This window comes from Triturus cristatus, chromosome 2_2, assembly GCF_964204655.1.
Source record: "Triturus cristatus chromosome 2_2, aTriCri1.1, whole genome shotgun sequence".
NCBI classification, from domain to species: Eukaryota; Metazoa; Chordata; class Amphibia; order Caudata; family Salamandridae; genus Triturus; species Triturus cristatus.
In genome coordinates, this window is record NC_140582.1 from 1,233,920,303 (window position 1) to 1,233,941,480 (window position 21,178).

The 21,178-nt window shown below is 46.7% G+C and overlaps 1 protein-coding gene across 1 annotated transcript in view; it reads left to right on the top strand.

Moving 5' to 3' along the window:
* Positions 1–3,758: 3,758 nt before the first annotated feature.
* LOC146863472 (uncharacterized) overlaps positions 3,759–21,178 on the top strand; it is a 96,197-nt gene continuing 78,777 nt past the window's right edge. The window contains exons 1-2 of the mRNA XM_085642896.1: positions 3,759–3,784; positions 12,874–12,995. Coding sequence (XP_085499022.1) covers positions 12,881–12,995 — 115 coding nt within the window. The 5' untranslated portion in view covers positions 3,759–3,784; positions 12,874–12,880. The remainder of the gene's footprint in view (positions 3,785–12,873; positions 12,996–21,178) is intronic.

Here is a 21,178-nt window from a genome sequence, read left to right on the forward strand (position 1 = left end):
TTTACTAAGGACTTTCAGTAGGAGCTAAAGGTTTTGCCAAATGGGATACAATTGCTGTAACCCAGTGCACCTCCAGTCAAAATTGCATCAAATACTAGGCAAAAAGTGGGGTGACCATGTCAAAAAGGGACACTTTCTCACATCCTGGAGCTTGGTACCTGCAAAAACTTCTATAATCTCCTCGCACTCTGCACTTGAGCAACCAATTCCTTTAAAGAGTTGCCAGAGTCAGACGCACCTGAATGTGTGGCTGCTCTTTTTTACTTCCTGGGCTCCAAGCTATATTTAACCCTCTCTGGGAAGCTACCCTTCCCTAACTACCTTCCGTTTAGAATTGAAATCTTGGCTCATTTAGCTCTCATGTCAAAGCTGCCCCACCTGCTCTCAAAGCGCTAGGAAACCCCTGAGGGTAGCTACACGCTATGCGAGAATTCAATAATAATATTTATAATATGTTGGGGGGAAGATGGAGTAGTCTCCACTGTCAATCCATCAATCAATCAATCAGGGAATTGTAAGCACGCTCCTCACCCGTGAGGGTCTCAAGGCACTGAGGGGGGGGGTCCGCAGATCTGTTTACCCGAAGAGCCAGCTCTTGAGGGTCTTCCTGAAGGTGTTCAGGGAGGGGCGTGTCTGATGTCTGTCACATACTAAAGTCTGCCCGACTCTGAATCAAGTGGGAGAACTTCAGCTTGGCACCAGTCTCTAAATCAGACCCTTAGGGGCTCATTTATGAGCCCCTGCGTCACTTTTGCGCCACCGGTGCGTCACTTTTTGTGACGCACCAGTGGCGTAAAACATGCGCCATGATGCGCCATATTTACAAAGTGACGCATCTACCTAGATGCGTCACTTTGTAAACCCCTGCGCTACATTATACCTGCGTCAGGTATAATGTATGCAGGGTGGGCGTTCCCACGTAAGTAAGCATCGTAGAAGTGACGCAGTGAAATCTACGAGATTTCACTGCGCCACTTCTAGGGTGCAAATGCGTCAATATCTTGCGCCTGCCTCACAGCAGGCGCAAGACTGACGCAGGCCCTTTCACATGGGGCTTACCCCATGTGAAAGGATACATTGCTGGAGTTGCGTCACTTTTGTGACACACTCCAGCAATGAGTCACTTTTGCGCCTACAGATACGTCAGAAATACTGACGTATCTGTGACTCCTTGCGACATGATGCGTCATACTGTAAATATGACGCATCATTGGAGTCGCAGGTTGTAGGTTTTTGTTATCATGTGGCTTGAAGAGGAGGTCAGCCTCCACGTCTTTGTCCTGGGTACTGTTGTGTATTTTCCACTAATCAGTGGGAACTGCGCATTTGTGGATGAGATAAACTTAGGATGGTGCCAGACTGATTCTGTGCATCCTCGCAGGATATCTTGTCCTTTGGACCAGCTAGCCCACAATCACCATTAGCCCCCTAAACTGAGGCTGGGAGCGAACAGTTCTGGCAACTACTGAACATGATGACTCGGATACCTCAGGAATCATGGTGACAGATCTTGAACTTTTTGTACAGTCACTCATGCTCTCTCTTTCTCAGAGAATTATACAAAGAATACAAAATGGGATGTTTTCAATATTTATTGAACCGAAGTGATTCTCTGTATAATCTGTATTTTCTTGTTTCAGCTATAGCTTAATCCTAAAAAACCCACATTCTATGCTCTCAAAGGAAAATCTTGTGCAATACCTGTATTATTGAAGTGCCTAGGCTTTTCCATGTTGTCTGGTGGAAGCTGTTCATAGTGGTTTCGACAGTTCTTATTTGTTTTTAAAGGATGCATAATGTGCCGAATATTGTGGCTGCTTGGTTGAGGACCATGTGATTGTGGTCCCGAGGGGTGGGTGGAATATTCCATTCCAAATTCCTCCAATTGCCGGATGGCTGATTTTTTTCTTGAGTGAGACTCCCAAAAAATAAGTTGGGGAGCCTGAGCGAGATTAGGCATTCCGTAGCATGATTTCCGGTCACTAGGAGAACATCCGCAGAGATTTTTCTATCGCAGGTAGTCACAGTTGGTGGCGAGCGTTTGAGGCCAGGATGCTGCCGCTCAAGTAGAAAATCTACAATAGTAGCTGCGTCCTCCGGGGCACCACATGGTGCATTTCGCGCAGAAAAATGTTTCAACGCGAATCGTGCAACCAGAGCTAAATCGCAACGCGAGCAGTGCAACCTGCCCATTTCCGCCCGTTGGCGGAACTCCGTGAAATCTTGCAGAGCTTTATATAACTCCACAAGAGTCCACTGAATAAAATTCAGCAAATTATGCCTGCCCCTAAGTTCTCGGTTTCCTGTAAACCTTATCCACCAGCTCGTAGAGCCTGGAGGACTTAGTCTAAAACAAATACTTAGGGTACAGTGAAGTACAGCTCACAAGGCCCATGTCCGTTGCAGGGTAACATTGGAATCGAGAAGTTGTGGAGAGGTGGGATTGCAGTGGAAGCATATAATGCGTGGTACCAGCTCCTCAATGATTTCTCAGCATGTTGGATTTATTAGGAACAATTGTACTATCTGCGATTAGCTGAGCCTTGTACCTGGTTACCTGGAACAACATCCTTTAGTCTTTCCTAATTAAATATGGGTATTCTTAGGTGGATAGGGATGCAACGTCCTGATTTTATTTTAAAATCCAGATGTATTGTACTTTCTTTTACCATAATTAATCTTTCTCAGGAATGAGCAGGATGAAGAATAGCAAAATAAAATACAGTACAACTAAGGAACATCAAAGAGGGCAAGCTGAACTCTGAATTCACCTTAGTTGGTTCATGGCTCTGGAGAAACAGTAGATGTGAAAACAAGTCATAAGAGAAAATCCCAAGGGCACGTTCCCCAAGTCAAGACAACCAAGGGTATCCTGAACTGTGCCTTTAAAAGTGGCACTGCAGAAGCTTCTATTATGTAGGGTAATTGGTGGGAAAATATTTTAGAGGGGCACCAAACATTCAGAAGGGACCATAAACAAATATGGGACACTCAGCATTAGAGTTGGGAAAGCAGCATCAGCGGTGTAGTAAGGGGCCCCTAAAGCAAGCAAGGAAAGTGGTCCCGAGCCCCTGGCTTGATAGTAAAAGAACATACACTAAATAGGAAAAAAAGGGCCCCTCAGACACCTAGGCCCTGGTGCCATTGCATCTGCTTGACTATTAATAGCTTTGCAGCAGAAGGCCAGGAGTGGGCATGGGACAGAGGAAGAATAATGTTGTAGGGAAGCTGGTGGTGTGAAAGATATTTATGTTATGTATGTCCTTTTGTATGGCAAAGGGGTATAATATGTAAAGTACGGTCATAGGAAATTGAAAGGACAATTCTATGGCCGCTATACTGTGAAGTGTACAGTGAAAATTAAATACAGGAGGTAGTGGGGACTCTCCTATAAAGATGTGGAGATAGTGGCCAGGGTTGAGAGGCATCAGATGAAGTAATTTGTTGACTATCCTGGTGGAATTAGGATGCATAACGCTTCAACCAAGACTGATAGTAATGCATATAGGGGCCTTGATGAAAAGCAAACATATTGCTTAGGTAGGAAGCAGTGCACCAGGCAACAAAGTACACTTGATGAAAGCAGTAGATAAATGTATCAAAAGCAAAGATGAAAGAAAGAACAGAGGTGTTAGGAAGGTTTATCTGGTGATAAGCAAGACTCTTTCATCACCCAGGCAGCCCGGGCGTGTTTGTGTAAGGATGGGCTCAGATATGGCAGTGTATAAAAACAGTAACTTCAGATATCCGGCATCAGCTTTACTTGGAGACACAGAAGGAGTGGGTGAGTACCGCTCTCTGTGGTAAAAGAAGTCCATGTGAAGGTGTGGGAGAGTACGCTCCCTGTGGTAAGAGAAGCCTTTGTTAAGGTGTAAGTGAGTACCGCTCTCAATGGCAAAAGAAGTCTTTGGTAAAGGGTGGGTGAGTACCGCTCTCTGCGGTAAAAGGAGTCTGTGTGAAGGTGTGGATGAATATGCTCCCTGTGGTAAAAGAAGTCTTTGTTAAGGTGAAAGTGAGTACCACTCTCTGTGGTAAAAGAAGTCTTTGATACAGGGTAGGTGAGTACCGCTCTCTGTAGTGAAATAAGTCTTTGTTAAGGCGCGGGTGAGTACCGCTCTCTGTGGTAAAAGAAGTCTGTTAAGGCGTGTGTAAGTACCACTCTCTGTGGTAAAAGAAGTCTTTGTTAAGGTGCGGGTGAATACCGCTCTCTGTTGTAAAATAAGTCTTTGTTAAGGCGTGAGTGAGTACCACTCTCTGTGGTAAAAGAAGTCTTTGTGAAGGTGTGGGTGAGTACCGCTTTCTGTGGTACAAGAAGTCTTTGTTAAGGTGTGGGTGAGTACCACTCTCTGTTGTAAAAGAAGTCTTTGTTAAGGTGTGAGTGAGTACCGCTCTCTGTAGTGAAATACATCTTTGTGAAGGTGTGGGTGAGTACCGCTCTCCGTTGTAAAAGAAGTCTTTGTTAAGGTGTGGGTGAGTACCGCTCTCTGTAGTGAAATACATTTTTATGAAGGTGTTGGTGAGTACCGCTCTCTGTGGTAAAAGAAGTCTTTGTTAAGGTCTGAGTGAGTACCGCTCTCTGTGGAAAAAAAGTCTTTGTTAAGGTGTGTGTGAGTAACACTCTCTGTGGTAAAATAAGTTTTTGTTAAGGTGTGGGTGAGTACCACTCTCTGTGGTTATAGAAGTCTTTGTTAAGCGGTGGGTGAGTACTGCTCTCTAAGGTAAAAGAAGTCTTTGCTAAGGTGTGTGTGAGTACCACTCTCTGTGGTAAAAGAAGTCTTTGTTAAGGTGTCAGTGAGTACCTCTCTCTGTAGTGTAATACATCTTGGTGAAGGTGTTGGTGAGTACCACTCTCCGTGGTTAAAGGAGTCTTTCTTAAGCCGTGGGTGAGTACCGCTCTCTGTGGTAAAAGAAGTCTTTGTTAAGGTGTGGGTGAGTATCGCTCTCTGTGGTAAAAGAAATCTTTGTGAAGGTGTGGGCAAGTACTGCTTCATGTGGTAAAAGAAGTCCTCAACTCGATGCTATTCGCATGAACTGGAAAATGTTGGGGGGTTTGGACGGGGCGATTTGGTTGGCAGTACTGGTGATTGACACGTTGAAATTCTTTACTGATTGGTCTAGGGTTTGCCGTGATGTTGGGCTGGGTGGTGCTGAGGGCATCTTTCTATTGTTGCTGGGTTACTGTGATCCAGCTGGGGTGGGGAGCGCTGTCTCAGATGACGGTGTTGTGCGGAGGGCAGATGAGGGTGAAGTGTATGATGGTGTGGTCCATCCAGGTGAGTTCTGAAGTGTGGGTGTATTTGATTCTGTGGCTAGACCTTAAGATGGTGTCCAGCGTGTGTCCACCTCTGTGCATGGGTCGCTAATGATCTGCTTGAGGTCAATGTTTTCTAGTCTTTCCAGCACGTCGGTGGTGTTGGTGTCAGTGGGGTCATCTAAGTGAAAGTTGAGGTCTACCAGAGGGATGTAGTGTTGGTATTAGACGGCAAGGGGGTGATGAGTTCTGCAATGGTGTGGCTGATGCCGGTTCGCGGTCCTGGTAGTCTGTGAGCGAGGGTGCCTCTGATGGTGGTTCTGGTGTCTGAGCGGAGCTGGAAATTCAAGTGTTCATGATGGGTATGTGGTCGTCGTTGGTGATGGAGCTGTGATGAATTCTTTCTGTACGATGGCGATGTTGGGGCTGATGTAGGGGAGAGCCATGTCTCGCTGATGAATGTGACATCTGGGGCGAGGGTGGAGACGGTGTCCCAGACCCTGTTTGCAGAGTGATCTGGCGTTGATCAGGAGACAGTTGAGTTGAACTGTGTGCGGTTGTCGTAAGTGGTGGGCATGGTGTAGTTCAGCAAGGTGATGATTGTGCAGAAGCGGCAGTGGCTGCAGATAAAATATCTCGCTGTGATAAATGGTGAGACAATGCAGAAGTTGTTGTTGTGTGAGGTTCCATGGTCCGGAGCTCTTCGGTTGAGTACCTATACGATATTGGAGGACCGGAGTTTGTGGCACTGGGCGCGATCCAGGTGCGGATGGGCGCAGACAGTTTCTCCTATGGCGTGCCGGCAGCATACCCGCTGCACAGCCACGCTGCAGCCTCCATTAGATTGCCCTGGGAGGAGCTGTGGGGGTTTCTGTGCAAAGGACAGCCAAGATGGGGCTGGTCAGAACTGAAAGGGCAATACACGGCTGAGCACGCGAGTCAGGCACACTCAACAAATCTTTAAGGGGAACAGAAACAAATGGTGACACACAACTAAATTATGGGCAACAAAAGAAAATTGTGAACAACAGCTAATTTACGGGCCACAGACAGTAGTAATGAACACGCAGAAAGGGAAGACAAGATCAACAACAATTGCTAGGTCAGTTGTGGGGGGGCCGAGTAGGTGGAGGGTCAGGACAGCACCTCCAGGCTAATGCGCAGGCAGCGGGAGCAGCGACCAGGTCCAGGGGTAGTAGGCTGTGCCGCTAAGTGCGTCATTAAAGTGTGTGCCATATGGTAAACGTTCCACATTTGATTGGGTTATCTACTGTTTTCAAGCCACTCAGGACATCATGTTTCCTGTTAAGAGGTTCAGGTTTGCAAGTGAATTGTAAACCTTCCACCACACCAGAGTTTTTCTCTGACCTCAGCGGCAGCCTGAGATAGGTACATTTTCCCAAAATTAGGACTCTGCTTAGAGCAACTCTTTTCCAGTAGTTGATGTCCTTGGTCATCAATAATTCCAAGTTTCAGGATTTAAATAAGTAAGGCTACTTATTAACTATCGCTTGTCAGGCAATAACTGCTGTTAATACACCTTTCCCTTATACGCCCCAGCCATTGGCAGGGGTCCGTAATGCATGGCTGGCAATTAACAGCTGTTAATAGTCTGGGTAGGAGACCATCCGGCTTAATTAAGTATCTCTTGAATGACCAAGTCCAGAGGGTTTCAACCTCCAGGGAATGCAAAGGCACTGGCCAAGGGGGAGCAGCCCAGATGTGCCAGACCCCTGTTCCCCCTTCCTCGGGACGCTCTCTCTTCACATGAAATATCATATCGGACCAAGTCTGTTTGTCTTATTGTAACTTTGATAACATCGAATAATCTTCACATTTTGGGATTGTTATCGCTGAGTCTCTCTTCAGGTTTTTTTTTATATATTTTCTTTCAGATGGAACTATAGTGTACAAATTCGCAAAAATCGGTTACTTTGACAAGTAAGGAGTGTGTAGTATTTCTTTTCAGACACTTACACACCAGAGTCCTTTTATATGTCTATTTTCTTTTATCGGAGTAAGGCAGATTTTAAGAGCTAATTAAAACACTATCATGTTTAAAATCAGATTTATTAGGTGGATTTATTTTGTTCGTGAAATTTGATTATGGAAATCAGGATTAACATTATTGTTCATCCAGTACTTTCATTAAAGAGTAAACATTTCCTCTTGGGTTCAAGGTCACACATTTTGTCTGAATCTATTCATTAATGACTGTGCCTGGCTGTGCAGCACATCACGTCGGTCTCCACTGCCCCTTTCTTTTCTAGTGATTGGTCACCAGAATACACAATTGATGGTCTAGTTGGAGCTGTGAGCAGCAGAAATAGGGAATTTTTTTGAAGGGTCTCCACAGTCCTGTGGTGTCACCACAAGGCTTCCATATATCTAAGTACACTGCACTTAAGACCCATAAGTCACTCCTCTAGCAGACATTCCAGTCCTGGAGGCAGGGTGCTCGGTTCTTAGTGTGAGGGTACCACTGCATGAGAAGGATACCCCTACAGCCTACGGAGTCCATTCTCCTGGGTTGTAAGTGCATCAGCCATATAACATATAGAGGGGCATTGCGTCATTACGCGATGACCATTGCTAAACTGGCTGGAACGAACCTGGGCATGTTTGGTATCAAACATGTTGGCATCATACCTCAACACCGTATCCCGTGTTGGAGGTATGATTCCATCCATGATAGGTGACGATCTAACGGAGCCTGACAGCAACCTAGGGCTCCTGCAGACCACAGACATGATTCTGCCCTCCTGCTGCTGGGCCAAGCCTGGGGAGGGGAAGGTAGGACAATAGGTTTCCTGTCACAGGGAGGTGTGACAACCTCCCAGACAGGACTTGGTGTATCGGGCTGGGGCGGGAGTGCTTGCCAGCGCCAGATAGAGTGCTAGAAGGACACAATTGGTGACCTCCTTGCATACTCCAGTTCAAACCAGATCGCTCCTCACTCTGTCGCGAAACTGGACAAAGGACATGGGAGTATCCTCCCCACTGTCCAACCCCTCCTTTGGGAAGGGACCCCTGAATCGTCCCAACCCGCACCTTAGGGTACGTAATGACTTACCTGTGGGTGAGACCCTAGATTCTCTGACCATCTGGACATCTTGAACAAGTCGTGCTGACTGTGCCAAACTGATCGCATTGTCCTATTGTTTCCAGACCAAGACTGCAACGCAGAAGACTCTATCGACTCCTGACCTCGTCATCCTGCAAGCTCACTGTGACATCGGTGTCTGTGCTCCATACAGGTCCCGTACTTTGCCTCTGGACATCTAAAGACATCCAAAGGAATCTCCCTTGGAGTGAAGGAGTTACTCCTCTGCATCCGCAGGCACTACAACAAGATCGACTGGTATTCCGAACCTGGGCTACCACGGACCCCACAAGGCGTTCCCTAGAGGCCTGAGCTGTCCTCTCATTGATTTGAGGCGAGCATCCTTCGTAGAACGCCCTGGAACCAAACCCCTGTGCACCACGTTGCTGCATCGCTTTTATCACCCGGTGACTGAAATGGTTACCATGACCGACTCGTGCCAACCGAGTCGTCTGCATCGAAAGTTTCTGTTGATTAGTCTGTCCCAGCTATAACTGACCTGTGCCAATGTGGTTGGTTGGACGGACCGATTTTGTTGTCTTCAGCATCCCAGTGGCTCAGGCACTGCTACCACTTCTGTGTACCCAAGTTTGAAGCCTCTTCATTTAACTTGTTTTCATGAACTCGAGTGGGTTTTATCCTCCGTGCCTCCTGGACATGCCGTTGTGGCATAGACTCTGTCCCCTCTGCTTTCAGGTACCCTTCGTCTCAAACTCACTTCTGAGATCCAACAGACTCTTTCGTCCTTCTGTGGTAAGACTGCAACCACGACGTACCCGCTGATCAGTATTGAGTATATGGTTGGGTATCCCTTCCCACTCAACCATTGGGAGGCACCTCGACTCTCACCTCGGCTGATTCCTTGGGTCCCCAACTCTTCTACACCTCCTGGGTCCAGTCTTGACTTTGGTCATGGTTCACTTCCCATTTATTTGATATATGATCTGTCTCCCCTCTGGGGCCCACTGTGTATTGGTGCTAACTGCTGTTCTATGTACAAAGTATTGTGTGCATTGTGCAGTTCTCTGGGAAGGAGATACTGTAACGTGTTAGTGAGTGATTGTAATAAATATCTATTTTTATAAGTCCACTGTGTGGTTCTTTTTCATTTAGCCTATACTAAAGGATTAGAGACTGGCAAACAGAGCTACTATGCACTCCTCCTAGATTAAGCCTGAAGGCTGCTCTCCACAGCTACCAATTGGAGAACTTTCTACTGTTATCTAAACCCCTAAAATCACCATAAGGGTCACTCGGTTAGTGCATGGGGCTACACTTACATAAGTGAGCACCATATACCGACCCAGCTTCTCGCACAGTGACTATGGCTGCTTCTGTTTTGGAGATGCTACTGTAGTGTAGCTCCTCGTCGCTATAGCTGCTCCTGTTTCTGTGATTTTGCTGCAATGTAGCTCCTCGTGGCTATGGCTGCTCCTGTTTCAGTAATTCTTCTGAAGTGTAGCTCCTTGTGGCTGCTCCTGTTTCTTTCATTCTGCTACAGTGTAGCTCCCTGTGGCTATGTCTGCTCCTGTTTCTGTCAGCAGTGCAGCTCCCAGTGACTGGCTGCATCTGTGTTGGAGATGCTACTATAATGTAGCTCCCCCTGGCTGTGTCTTCTCTGGTATCTGTCATTCGGCTGCAGTGTAGCTCCCTGTGGCTATGTCTGCTCCTGTTTCTGTCAGCAGTGCAGCTCCCAGTGACTGCCTGCATCTGTGTTGGAGATGCTACTATAATTTAGCTCCCCCTGGCTGTGTCTTCTCCGGTATCTGTCATTCGGCTGCAATGTAGCTCCTCGTGGCTATGGCTGCTCCTGTTTCAGCCATTCTTCTGAAGTGTAGCTCCTTGTGGCTATGGCTGCTCCTGTTTCAGTCATTCTTCTGCAGTGTAGCTCCTCGTCGCTATGGCTGCTCCTGTTTCTTTCATTCTGCTACAATGTAGCTCTCTGTGGCTATGTCTGCTCCTGTTTCTGTCAGCAGTGCAGCTCCCAGTGACAATGGCTGCATCTGTGTTGGAGATGCTACTATAATGTAGCTCCCCCTGGCTGTGTCTGCTCTGGTATCTGTCATTTTGCTGCAGTGTAGCTCCTTGTGGCAGTGTCTGCTCCTGGTTTTCTCATTCTACTCCAGTGTAGCTCCTTGTGGCTATGACTGCTCCTGTGTCTGGCATTCTGCTGCTGTGTAGCTCCTCCTATTGTGTCTGATCCTGTTCTGTCATTCTACTGCTGTGTAGCTCCTTGTGGCTATTTCTGCTACTTTTTTTGTCATTCTGCTGTTGTATAGATCCTCCTGGCTATGTCTTCTTCTGTTTCTAGGTCATCATGGCCATGCCTGCTTCTGTTTCTGCTGTTCTGCTGCAGTGTAGTTCCTCGTGGCCGTGTCTGCTCCTGTTTCAGTCATTCTGCTGCAGTGTAGCGCCTCTTAACTGTGTCTGCTCCTGGTTCTGTCATTATGCTGCAGTGTAGCTCTTCGTGGCTATGTCTGCTTCTGTTTCTAGCTCCTCGTGGCTATATCTGCTCTGGTATCGGTCATTCTGCGGCAATGTAGCTCCTTGCGGCTATGTCTAGTACTGTTTCTGTCATTCTGCTGTAGTGTAGCTCCTCGTGGTCATGTTTACTCCTGTTTCTGTCATTCTGCTGCAGTGTAGCTCCTTGTAGCTGTCTGCTACGCTTTCTGTCATTCTGCTGTAGTGTAGTTCCTCGTGGCAGTGTCTGCTCCTGTTTCTGTCAGCAGTTTAGCTCCTCATGGCTGTGTCTGCTCCTGTTTCTGTCAGCAGTTTAGCTCCTCGTGGCTATGTCGGCTCCTGTTTCTCTCAGCAGTGTAGCTCCTCGTGGCTAAGTCTGCTCCTGTTTTTGTCATTCTACTGTAATGTAGCTCCTTGTAACTATGTCTGCTCTGGTATCCGTCATTCTGCTGAAGTGTAGCTCCTTGTGGCAATGTTTGCTCCAGCTTCTACTATTCTGCTACAGTGTAGCTCCTCATGGTGATGTCTGCTGCTGTTTCTGTCATTCTACTGCAGTGTAGCTCCTCGTGGCCACGTCTACTCTGTTATCAGTCATTCTGCTGAGATTAGCTCTTCGTTGATATGTCTGCTGCTCTTTCCGTCATTCAGCAGCAGTGTAGTGTAGTTCCTCATGGCTATATCTGCTCCTGTTTCTGTCATTCCGCAGCATTGGGAGCTGCACTGCTGACAGAAACAGGAGCAGACATAGCCACAGAGAGCTACATTGTAGCAGAATGACAGAAACCGGAGCAGCCATAGCTACGAGGAGCTACACTGCAGCAGAATGACAGAAACAGGAGCAGACACAGCCACGACGAACTACATTGCACAGAATGACAGATGCAGAAGCAGACATAGCCACGAGGATTCCGTTTAAGTGATTGCAGAGACAGTGCACTTGTTTACACCTGCCTTTAATAGTTCCTTTCTCTTCGGTGACAAAACTGGTTCAAAGCGTGCTTCATTTTCAAATTCCGGTTATTTATTTAGCCTGCACGTTGGGTGCCCAGTTAGAGGGGGATTTATTTTCTTTTCCATCTTAAAACCGCTGAACTAAAGAGTTTAACTGCTTGCAATCCGAGGGCCATATTTGGTGGTGATTTACTCCTGTCTCCTTCACAAATAATAGTAATAATAAAATGCATGGCATATCTGAAAGGAATTAGTATTAAAAAAAAATGTAACTCCTAAGGTGGCCATGTCAGTGAATGTTACTTAATTTGTATTTTGTTTTAGCCTACAGTAGTCCCGTTAAGGTGGCTATATATTTTTTTTCATTGTTTGATTTTGTGGAATATGCTTGCATTAAAAAATAAAAACCAGCAAAGGTCAGGCCTATTAGCTTTACCAATGCTTGTTTTCTAATTGTTGTCTCCTTCTATAACCATCGATTTTCCGTGCCTAGATTTGGTTTACTCTGTTTAGTGTTCAGTACAAATGATAAATAAATAAAATAAAAAGTGTTCTTTATAAATGGAATTATCCCCTCACCATCTCAGAGCCTCCGCTAGCTTGTCGACTGCGACCCAAATGTGCAGCTTGTACGCTGCCGTCGAGGACTGGTCTGCACGTGCCGACACCATGACATGTAGGAATGAAGCTGTGGCTTTTATGAGAATTCTCACAACAACCCGTTGTTTGGTCAAGAATCAGAAATCTGAGCAGGGGGTGTCTACCACATCCGGTAATTACAGGGTGCATTAAATATCTCACCCTCTATAAAACCTGCCAGAACTGAACAGGGAGAAGTGTATGTTACTTGCCAGACCATGTGGAGTTTGTGCATGAAACACCAAAATCTGCATATTATTCCCCAAAAACTAGTTAATATCACGTCATTAGATGAAAGTGACACACATCTTGTAAGGCGACACGCACGTGACAGAAGCCATGTCACGCGCTGCCACCAGCACTCTCCACGGGGGTGCCCCAGTGATACCTCCTCACAGAAACCCATCTTTGGACTCTTGTTTGTTGACGTCAGTGAATGACAGACATTTCTCCGCCCTTTTCCCCACAGGAAGAAGATGCCAATAGCGGAGCACCCCAAGAGCATCATGGGGTTCAGGGCACTCCTTTTCACCCTTGGCATCATGTTCACCATCTTGGAGAGTGCCAGTTCCGGCCCCAGTGACGTCAACAGTAAGTGGCCTGGTACAAAGCCCAATGGTGGGGCGGGGGGGGGGGCATGAACCGAGGGGGGTCATGATGGGGGTTACTGATCAGCACATTTGTAGTGTAGAGTCACTATGAAGAGCAGTAGGAGACCCTACATAACAGAAGAAGAACTGGATAGAGTAAAGAGAAATATCTCAATAAAATAATTCTATTAAATGCAATCATGACAAGCTATGGACCCTGCACCCTTAATGCCCTAGACGATGCTGCCCTGTATGTATTGATTGTGTAGGGTCTAGTGGTTCATGGGTTGAAACTTCTGTGGTCGCAGCCATTATTAACAGTGAAGGGGGAGGGGGGGGGGGGGGGTCCAAGCACGCACAGTTATCCCAACTGGTACGATAAGGAGTGTTATACCACGAGGCACAAAGATTTACAGGCTTGAACCCAGCGCTACCAGGGAGTGGGGGCCATAGAGGTCCCAGGGAGTGGGGGCCATAGAGGTCCCAGGGAGTGGGGGGCCATAGAGGTCCCAGGGAATGGGGACCATAGAAGTCCCAGGGAGAGGGGGCCATAGAGGTCCCAGGGAGTGGGGGCCATAGAGGTCCCAGGGAGTGGGGGCCATAGAGGTCCCAGGGAGAGGGGGCCATAGAGGTCCCAGGGAGTGGGGGCCATAGAGGTCCCAGGGAGTGGGGGGCCATAGAGGTCCCAGGGAATGGGGACCATAGAAGTCCCAGGGAGAGGGGGCCATAGAGGTCCCAGGGAGTGGGGGCCATAGAGGTCCCAGGGAGTGGGGGCCATAGAGGTCCCAGGGAGAGGGGGCCATAGAGGTCCCAGGGAGTGGGGGGCCATATAGGTCCATTTTAGTGACCTGTGTAGGTGCGAAAGTCCTAGCGCGAGTCATTTGCCCTCTTTGAATGAGGAACAGCGTACAGCTATCCCTTGATGGGCATTTTACCACCAGAAGTACAAAGGGCGTCAGTAAGAACAAACGTAAAGCACCAGGCCGGGTTTAGGGCCACTGATCTCTTTCAGGAAGACCTGCAGCTGGGGCCAGAGGCATTTCATCCATCCAAAGCTAGCAATGTTATTCCCCATTATTGGTGATCTGCGGCCTTGGTACCCATTTATAAGAAAGAGGACTGTAGTTGTCCTTCAACTAAAACCTATTTCCCTTTCGACGGAGTAGGCAATATTTTAGGAAAAGTTTAACAAATCGACTCCAAGGCTGGGGGGACGAGGACAATATTCTAACCAAGGGGAAGGCTGGCTTCAGGTCAAGGATCGCAACAATCGATCAAACCATGTGGGTGTACTTGAGATGCTACAAATATGCTGTAATAAAAATACATCATGGTACCTAACATTCATTGATTTGAAGGCAGCATTTGACCGTGTTGATCGTACATGGCTTTGGCAGTCGCCGGTGAAGCAGGGGTTAGAGGGCTCTGTTTTAAGAGTAACAACAGCTCTTCACCCTGGCGACACGGCCAACCTTAGATATGGACCATCAGGTGAATGTAGCGAATAGTTCCCTATAGATAAAGGTGTACGTCAGGGGATGTGTGCTAGCTCCTCTGCTTCTTAACCTCTTCTTCTAGGAGGCAGTTGACCATCTACTGGGGAACCCTAAGGATTTTCCCGTAATGGCTGGAGGAAAGTTCCTGTTCTGTTTCTCGCTGAACGGAGAATGCAATGCATAGATTGGTGAATAGTTTGCAGACTATTGTAATAACAAAAACGTCACCATTAATTGTATTAAGACTAGGGCTCCCGGTTTTATGGTATTTATTTTCTTGCCATTTCCGTCTGTATTTATCCATATTTATTTTTTGGGCATTTTTTCTGTATTTATCCACATTTATTTTTGCCACAAGCAAAAGACGACGCTACAGCTAGTATTTTTCCATATGTATTTAAATTGACAATGCACACATGTGCTCGGTTGTTATTTGTCAACACTCTACATTCATCTGAAAACTTTGCAATTTACAGAATGTCCCAAATATGCTTAAAAGTGCTATCACAAGCCATTTGTCTCAGAGCCTTGCAGTTTCTGTCATCTGCAGAGTGCCACATCCTCTCCCCCACTGAACACCATACTGCCACACTGAGAGAAACTCACACTACCTTCAGGTGCAACCCAATTGTGCCTCACCAGCGCTAAAGCTGTCCCTGGCCATCACTATGAGGATTGATGTTTTGTGTGTGCAGAAGAGAACAAGCATTTGCAATGCAATAGGTCTCGCATTTACGCTAGTTTAAGCTATTGGCATTGTAAATGACAATGCCTTTTATTTATCTGTTTTAAAAACCAAAACATAAATAAAAGGCATTGTCATTTACAATGCCAATAGCTCAAACTCAAGTAAATGCGAGACCTATTGCATTGCAAATGCTTGTTTTTTAAAGTGAGTGCTTCAAGTAGGAGGACAGAAAAACAGACTCAACAAAGAAAAAACTGTGAAAAAAGGTAGTAGAAGCTAATGTGTAGAAAACCAAGGGCATACTCACTCACACGGTAAACGGGGCAAATCAAATGCTGTAAATGTTTGCAGTGAGCACAGCAGTGGTCTCAGGCTTTCCACGCCGCAACCATCAGGGCAATCATATGTCTTCGGAGCCCAGTCCCAGGTGGTGCAACAAAGCAAAGTTGATTTAAAAAAAGGAATGTAAACGAAGAGCAGAGATCAGAAATATTTGGAAATTTTCGAGTCCTGATTACCAAACGTTAAATATATGAGAAACTTTTTTCATGTTTTCCTGAATATCTTAGAAATGGCATTGGTAAATTAGTCTAAGAATATGCAGATTCTGAAACATCTGAACATGGAGCGTCTCAGAAATAATTCAAAAAGTTTTGCTTTGTCTTTTCTGTACTTTCTCTCAATTCCCCCCTTCCTTCAAGCAGATACTCTCCTTGAAGTGGTTTGTAGGCTCCAAGTTAAAGGAGCTGGTTAGAGTGACATTTCTAGTCAGCAGACTTGCCCGTGCCCCAAAAGAGAGAGAGAGAGAGACACACATTCTCTCTCTCTCTCTATATATATAATTTTTTTTCCAGCTGAGAGGGTGGATGATTGTCCGTGTGCCAATCCAGATGACTTTCTGTTGGTTGGAGTGTTTTGATCTCCATTATGTGTTTTTGCACATTCACGCCCCTACTTTACACCCCCGTTTTATTTTGGAAGCAGGCCGTTCCCAGTTTGGTGATTACTGCTTGATTGAAGCTGTATCACTGGAAGGTGTCAATGGGGATAGGTATTTCGCATTGCCTAGGGATTCAAAGAAGATTGTAAACGTAGGGAGGACTTTAGACATGATCTAGTCCGCGATTGGGAGCCATTGTTGAGATATCGGGCTCTGTAATAGGATGACAGCAAAGAAATGCCACCCACGTGCACTGTTTTTGTACTCCTTCTTGGAGTTTTAGATCTGCCCATACACAGTCACGTTAGTAAAAAGCTGAATAGTGAATAGGTTGTCTAGGTTTTGCTAAATAGAGCAACGAACAGACTGCATGGTTCTTGTCTTTATTATGGCGCTTATGTTTTAGTAATAATGCATGAAGCAACTGTACCCAGTGACCGATACCGCTGTGCTCTGGCGCTCTTACGCTTTGAACTATGCGTGATGTACCACAACTCTGTATGTATTTGGGAAAGTGAACCTCACTTTTAATCGTACTTTTGGATTTAAATGCCAGCTTTCGTGTTCCGAAATTTGCCAGTCTTGAAAGGATATGTGCTTTTAAATGTTCACGGAGGCTCAGGAACCCAGTCCCAGGTGCCCCAGGGTTTAACGCCCTCCCTCCAAGACACTTCCCGGAGCGAGCTGCGTTTGTCCAGTCTCGAACTGCCTCGCCGACCCACTGGGAAAGCGGGTGCGCAACAATGGTGTGAATAGAGGCTCCTAATGGGACTCTGGCAGGGGCTCTAAAAGGGGCAAAATAACAACAAAGCCTCATTAACAAGTGGTCTTTCAAAGACCTGTGAAGTACTCGGGTGCGGCTGGCAGCTCTGTGTGAGCCCAGGAGGCTGTCTCAGCCCGGGCTGACACGTTTTGTGTTACTGTAGGCAGGTCTGCTGGAGCACGTCAGCACAGCAAAATGCACTAGTATTTTCCCGTTTTTATATATAAATACAGACAAAGGAAAACTTGTTTTCCGTCTGTATTTATATGTAAAAATCCGTAAAAACGGAAAACCGGGAGCCCTAATTAAGACTAAGGTTATGGCACGAGGGTCATCACTGGAACTGGCGGAAGCTTCTGATAAAGGAAAATTGAGGTTGCAGAGTTCTCTGATTACCTGAGGATACGAATTACAGAACAACTTGGGGGCATATCAGCAAGGGCCAGCGATAATTATCGCTCAGCGCGCTTAGCGCAAGGATAATTATCGCCAGCTAACGCTGGATTTTATCACTGAGATAGCATGCTATCAGCAACGCTTATCTGAACAGCGATAAAATTCCAGGCGCAAGCTGCCAAATGTGCGATTATCGCTGGAAATCCAGCGATAATCGCACAACATTTGGCGATAGCTTGTTGATAGGGCAGGGCAGACTCAGCCATGATATCCACCTTCCATTGGATATCTTGACTAAGTCAGATGAAAAGGAGGCGTAAGGAAAGTAGCAATAACTGCGGTTAGCGCTACTTTTCTTATCACTCTGCAGGTTAGCGTGAGGCTAGATAATAGGAGAAATGTCGTTTAGCGACATTTCTCACATTCTTTTGGGAAGGAACGCCCACTTTGCATCTCATTAGAGATGCAAACCTGGGCGTTATGGGGAAGGGCGCTAAGGCAAGGATTTACGCGATAGCATGACCTTGCTGATAAAGCGATAAAATTATCACCGCTTTTCGGCCGAAAACTGACACAAAAGGGGCGATAATTTTGTAGCGCCGCCTTGATGATATGCCCCTTGGTTGGAAGGCCCAGATATTGAAGGCCAGAACAGTCTTACTCCAGTCTGCTGGGGGTGGTATTAAAATGTAGGCAAAAAGCAGCTCCAACAGTACCATACTCCAGATACATACGCTTAAAGCGGTAGCAGCTGTGCTTTATGGGGCTGAGCTCTAGCGGTATGGTAACCTAGACCCACTTCAAGTGTCCGAAAATAATTCTTTAAGGGCACTGTTAAGGTTGGTACCATGTACCTCATTGTTATCACTGTATGTTGAACTCAGCCTAATGCCTGTCTCTGATCTGGCAGCAATGAAACCAGTACTGTATTATACCAGGCTGGTAAGGACCCAGAAGGCCGCAGTATATTTGCGTTCACTGGATGATGCGTATAGATGTGGAGGTCCAGATCAAGGTAACTGGCTGGGGCACTTGAGGAACTTGCTAATCCAATTGTAATAGGGGGCCCTATAGACAGACCTAAGTAAGGTACGGTGTGACATTATAAAACTTGTAAAAGAACAATACTACAATTTAGGTTGGGAACAAAGTCTGCTGAGACAAGACCAGGAAGTACATTGAACAATTACCTTGTTAGTAGAGCAGCTCCTGCCTGGAAGTCCTTGTGCCACGCAAGGGAGGCCCAAGGGCAACGCAACACTAAAGTAAGATTTATTATGCCACACAAGGCCACATTGCGTGGCCCTGCATTGCTTGATAAATATGTTGAAACACAACCCAGTGCAAATTGCTGCGCTGTGGTACTCTTCCCCAGAGAGGCGTTCCATGGGAGGAGCATGGGTGTTCCCACCCTTGCACCCATGGATTTTGGTGCATTCACAGATTTATCAACACTGGTAAATCTGGCAATGCGTCAAAAAACGATTCCTCCCAGTAGTTCTGGGCTGAATATGCAGAGTTCCACCACGCGGAACTATGCAAAGTGACAAAACTTTTCCACCATGTGGAGTTTCGTAAGCGGCCGGAAAGCGTTACGTGGTGCTGTTAGCACTATTTTTTTGCGCAGGGTTTTTGTTCCGCACTGTAAAAACAGCACAAACAGCACCACATGCAGCACAAGCGGGCACTGCTTCTTTCTGCCGTTCCAGCAGATGTTCTACTCGAGCGACAGCTTCCTCATTTTGAGAAATCTTGCCAGGGGGTGGTCTGGAGTACGATCTTCCTCGCTCGCCAATGGCCAGCAAGGAAACAATTCCACTGTGCGGAGTAGGAAATACTCTGCAACTCTGTGAGTGGAACAGAATGTCACACCCAAGCCTACCCAGGCGAGGCACAACGACGAGAAATATCTTTATTGTTCCTCATTGTTTCCTCTTTCTAAGTGAGCTGCACTCTGCAGCACACTTAAAAGAGGAAAATGCCGCTGTGGATTGTTTATGTGCAGGAAGGTGTCCATTCCTGCACAAAAACAATCCTGCCTGCAACGCAGGCACCCTTGTACCATGGTGCAAGGGTCCTTTTGTTGCCCCTAGGCAGCCAAAAGGACGCCAGCGCAAGGAAAGGACAGGAATGTGCTTTATAATGTTAAATAGAGCACAGGGTGCAAGGGTCCTTTCGTTGGCCCTAGGCAGCCAAAAGTGTGCCAGTGCAAGGAAAGGACAGGAATGTGCTGTATAATGCTAAATAGAGCACATGGTGCAAGGGTCCTTTCGTTGGCGCTAGGCAGCCAAAAGGGCGCCAGTGCAAGGAAAGGACAGGAATGTGCTGTATAATGCTAAATAGAGCACATGGTGCAAGAATCCTTTCGTTGGCGCTAGGCAGCCAAAAGGGCGCCAGTGCAAGGAAAGGACAGGAATGTGCTGTATAATGTTAAATAGAGCACATGGTGCAAGGGTCCTTTCGTTGGCCCTAGGCAGCCAAAAGGGCGCCAGTGCAAGGAAAGGACAGGAATGTGCTGTATAATGCTAAATAGAGCACATGGTGCAAGGGTCCTTTCGTTGGCGCTAGGCAGCCAAAAGGGCGCCAGTGCAAGGAAAGGACAGGAATGTGCTGTATAATGTTAAATAGAGCACATTCTTGCCCTTTCACGCAATACAGCAGAGCAAGGTGGCTCGCTGCGCTGTGGGTAACTTTGATAAATATGCCCCTAAGTTTTGAGTGGGGATTTTTCCCACTAGAGAAAATCTCGTTAGGTTTGCAAGGCTCCAAAGGGGAAGTGAATGCAGTGATTGCTTGACTGGTGGGAATGGGCAATATTTTGCGCTTTTTTACACAAAATGTATTCCTGCCTGCGAAAGATGGCAGCTACACACGATGTGTGTGAAAGGAGTCTGTCTGAGCTCTGCTCAGATTTTTCATCTGAAAAGCTATTTTCAACCTTAATATTTTACTATGTCTGACAGAAAAGGCGTTTTTCGTCCCTGTAAGACCTGTTGGAAGAAAAAGTACATGTGGATGACCCACATAAGGACTGCCTTTACTGCCTTCATCACAAGCATGAGATAAAACAGTGCCAGATTTGTCTCACTTTCTCCTCAAATACTCTGAGGACAGGGAAGGGAGGCAATTCCTGTAACTTCATAAAGCAATACTCAGAGAACATCTTCTGAGGAGGATAGTGACACCTCTGCAAAGTCACACACATGGGCTGGATCTCATGAAGGAGCACCAGAGGAGTCCGGAAAATCCTTGAGGACTTCTCACCAGCCTCACACCTCCAAGAAAAAGGAGAAGCAGAGACATTTCTCCTCAGAAACATCCTTACCCGGCCTATCAATGCCACCTGCCAAGGATGGGGACTGCGCTCATGCCTCCTCTGCTGATCCATCCACAAGGCATAAATCTTCTTCCAAGTCCCTCTCGACGATGCCTTAACCGTTGACACCAAGATCATCATGACCACAAGTAATACCATCTCATCGTCAAGACCGTCGAAGGCGAAAATGACGACAGCCTCCATCAGCACTCCCATCTTGTCAACAAAGATTCAGGCATCTGTGAAATTGTTGTCGATGCCCCCATTGATGACGAGTTTCTCCACGACACTACCGTCGAGATGTCACACCGACGCTCCCCTCGACAATGGCCTCTTCGACGTTCATCCCGTCGACGATTGCTCCGTCGACGATGGTCTCATTGACGGAGTTCCCTTCGACAACATCAATGGGGAGAGGATGTAGCCTTATGGCTAGAGCAGTCGACCTTGAAGCTGGGGAACAGGTTTGAGTCTCGACAACGACGCTAAATCTTCCTGTGCCTAACAAAAATGAATGTTTCCTCATGTAACGAAACTGGTGCTCATGTAAAGCGCTCTGATACCCGATGTCTCGGGTCTAGTTCG